Below are 3310 nucleotides of genomic sequence, written 5' to 3' on the forward strand. Positions count from 1 at the left end.
CAAAAAAATTGGTATTTTTTTCGTTCCTGTATTAAATACTATCAGAAATACAATAATAAGAATAATTGAATTTTTTTATAATGCATTATGGTCTTTAGTAGTGCTGTTCATATTCGAATATTTTAAAAACCGAAATTATCCGGTTAGTCGGATAGCAACGAAGTCTCCGGAGTAAAAAATAAATTCGAATTTTTTGTAAATCCGAAATTTTCAAATATCTGGATTTGCGATTATTATTCGCAATGAAGTTATTCAGAGACTCCGTGAGCATAAAATGCAAATGGACGTGCATCACGTAAATAAACCCCATTTTTTTAGGGATGATTGAATTTGTCTTTCCTTTAACTTTTGCTCAAAAAGTCTCCGAATAATTGAACTGTGAATAATATCCGGATATTCGAACACTCCGGATTTACAAAAAATCCGATTTTTCTTTCAACTCAGGAGATTTCGTTTACTATTCGATTAATGGAATTCTCCGAATAATTCATAAAACCAAATACGAACAGTTCTAGTCTTTAGGTTTGATTTTCGATGCGGGTAAAGTATCGATTCTTATGTTACCACTTCTGGATACACGTACTAATCGCCAAACTCCGTAAATCAATGCTCGAAGCCTGTGTCTTTTGCGGTTATTAAACATCCAGTTGATAAAATAACCATGTTTATTTAGGACATCTATTGCCATCTTTTTAGAAACGGGGTCAGTACAATTCAAATTTGCAAAAATGTCTTTACCGACATCATATGGATTCGTCTCTTGCCTTTCCGTTCTATACAGTCTAATTTTAGTTCTATAATGTAAAAAAATTAGTTTTAAGGTCAATCAAAGTTTTGTTCGCCCACAAACCTTCCTTGTCCGTGACATACTTGTGAATTGTTATTCATGTTGAGCCCTGATAAATGAATTAATTAATTAATTTTTGTATTGGATTTCTTATAAAAAAAAATTTTTTTTTAATATACTTAAAGAAGTAATACCAAAAACCGTATTGATGTTATATTTTATAAAATAAAGGCTCTGCGGTTATTTAACCCATCAACTAAAAAGTACAACGAACTCGTTCTCTTTTAATCATTCTATATAACTTTTAAGTTAGCTAATTTTGAACGTATTAAGCAGTAAACGAAATAAAACTATACATGATTAAATATAGTGTACTGTGTTATATTTCTATTACATGCAATACAGTGTACTGTATCAAAAAGTTTTAGTTTGTGTTTAGAATTTAAGCAACCAAATAACATCATATTGAAGCTTTTTCTATTAGATAAACAATGTTACCTTAGAGAAAAGATGATTTTAATTGAAGATTTTAATGAGAGTGCTCTGACTAACATAACAGATTTATTAAAATTTGGAGTAAATATGTATTTACTTTTCTTAAATAAATTCATTTCTGTAGTTATGAAATAATAATAATGTCTATTCTAAGCTAAGACACGGTAGCATAATGGGCCTATAGGCCTAAGTGGATTTCCCTGGGATCGCCGATATAACCAACCTAACCTAAATTAAGATAGCAATACATTGGATTTAGTAATAATTGATCAATGTATAACTGTAATGAATACGAACAATAGAGCGATCCAATTTAATTTGGCACATATCAACATTAACCCATTCAACGCATAGACTGTACATATTGACTAATAATTGTTAAATGCTCATTTTAGAAAAATAGTAGCACGAAGGCAGTGAAACAACACCTAGAAAGCCCATGCACAATGTATGTGCAGTCATGAACTTATTGATAGTAGAACCAATATAGTAATATTAAATAACAATTAAATATATAACATTTAAACGATTAATGGAAACGTTTGATATATATACCTTCTTCAGACTTCTCCATACTATTAAATTCTTCCGCATTTTGAATTTGATCAACTTCACAGTCTTGAGAAAAGTCTTCCATATCAATCGGTTCTTTTTTAACTTTAGCTAAATTTATATCATTTACGGGTGCATCATCGCTAGTCATCTCGGCTTCATTTCCTTGTTCGATTTCATTTTGTTTTTTTATTTGTATCAATAAGCTTTTGGCTTCCTTTATTTTTCTATGAAAATCATAAACCATTTGCAGTTCTAAACCGCAGCTTTTGCATACTCTACAGGGAAGTGTAAAATCGGCCAATAAATCAATGTCTGTGCAAATCTTAAAAACTTCCTTATATGTTATATTTTCATCCTCGTCGTATACTGTATTGACGTCTAATATATCCGTACTTCGCGGCATTTGTAGACATACGCGACAATATAAATGAATCTTTTCCATATCAATTGAAAAATCGAATTCATTATTTTCCATTTTAATATCCAATACAAAAATATTTGTAATTTAACACGGTGTTTCCTTAAACTATATTCAATCCTTTAAAACTATAAAATGTCAAAAACTTTTCTTAAAATGTATACATCAAAAAATCAAAACAAAACGATAGCGTTGCCATCTTATTTGTTTAAACTATGTATATTTTTTGATATACTATGATAAAATGTTTTTCGTATACAAGAGTACTGCACGCGCGCATTTGATTTCAGTTTCAAAGCATTCTATTGTGTTTAGAATGGTAGCATACTCTCACTCTCAACGAACAAATACGAATGTATAGGCATAAAAACAAAATGGAATGGAATAAATATTTGTTTCGTTTGTTTAGAGTACTCTAACTCTAAACATTCTAAAAGTAGTTGAAGTAGTTGGGAGTACTCTAAGCATTTGATTTTCAGTTCATACAAAAATTATGTGTTTTTAAATAGTAAGACCCAAATTTATTTATTTAAGTTTTGTTATTAATTAAATATTATTTAAAATGTTGATAATAGTAATTTGTTGATTACATATATAATATGACTTAATATATTAATTAAATATAAAAAAAATTTTGAACAAAAATTTATTTAAAAAAATTATAATAAGTTTTTTTACAGTTTTTACAGTTCACAAATTTAATTTAATATGCAAATTAAATGTTGAGCATCGTCTGACTTAATTCCTCTTTTTCAAGATTGTTGTGTAAAACATGATTTGATTGATAGATCTTTGATTAGATGAAATCAATGTTCTTTTTTCTGATATTAAGTTCCGAGCAACTGAAAAAACCCTTTCCGAAGATGCACTACTTGCTGGTGTTGCAAATAATTTACAAGAAACTTTGTAAAGTAGAAATTCTGAAGGAATTCTTAAGAAATTTCTAAAAATCTCTCTTGTCATAAATAGATATTTTTACCATATCATGCATAAAATTATTTTCCAGGAAAAGGTAAATATGTGAAGCAATTTATTTTCTTACATCATAAAAAACT

At 28.5% G+C, this 3310-nt stretch overlaps 1 protein-coding gene across 1 annotated transcript; it reads right to left on the bottom strand.

Moving 5' to 3' along the window:
• On the bottom strand, positions 1-2400 carry LOC119685165. The gene is made up of 3 exons (XM_038099381.1): positions 1838-2400; positions 851-896; positions 1-794 (listed from the first exon to the last, which is right to left on the bottom strand). The coding sequence occupies exons 1-3, from the start codon at positions 2310-2312 to the stop codon at positions 512-514; spliced, it is 804 nt and encodes a 267-aa protein (XP_037955309.1). The 5' UTR covers positions 2313-2400; the 3' UTR covers positions 1-511.
• Positions 2401-3310: the final 910 nt, after the last annotated feature.

The sequence above is a fragment of the Teleopsis dalmanni genome, chromosome 2 (assembly GCF_002237135.1).
Source record: "Teleopsis dalmanni isolate 2A chromosome 2, ASM223713v2, whole genome shotgun sequence".
Lineage (NCBI taxonomy): Eukaryota > Metazoa > Arthropoda > Insecta > Diptera > Diopsidae > Teleopsis > Teleopsis dalmanni.

Coding starts and splice junctions, on each gene's coding strand:
- LOC119685165 (XM_038099381.1), bottom strand. CDS start 2,312: ATGGAAAATAATGAATTCGATTTTTCAATTGATATGGAAAAGATTCAT. Junction 897..1,837: donor TATGGAGAAGTCTGAAGAAG/GTATATATATCA, acceptor TTCATTTATCAG/GGCTCAACATGAATAACAAT. Junction 795..850: donor GTATGTCACGGACAAGGAAG/GTTTGTGGGCGA, acceptor TTTACATTATAG/AACTAAAATTAGACTGTATA.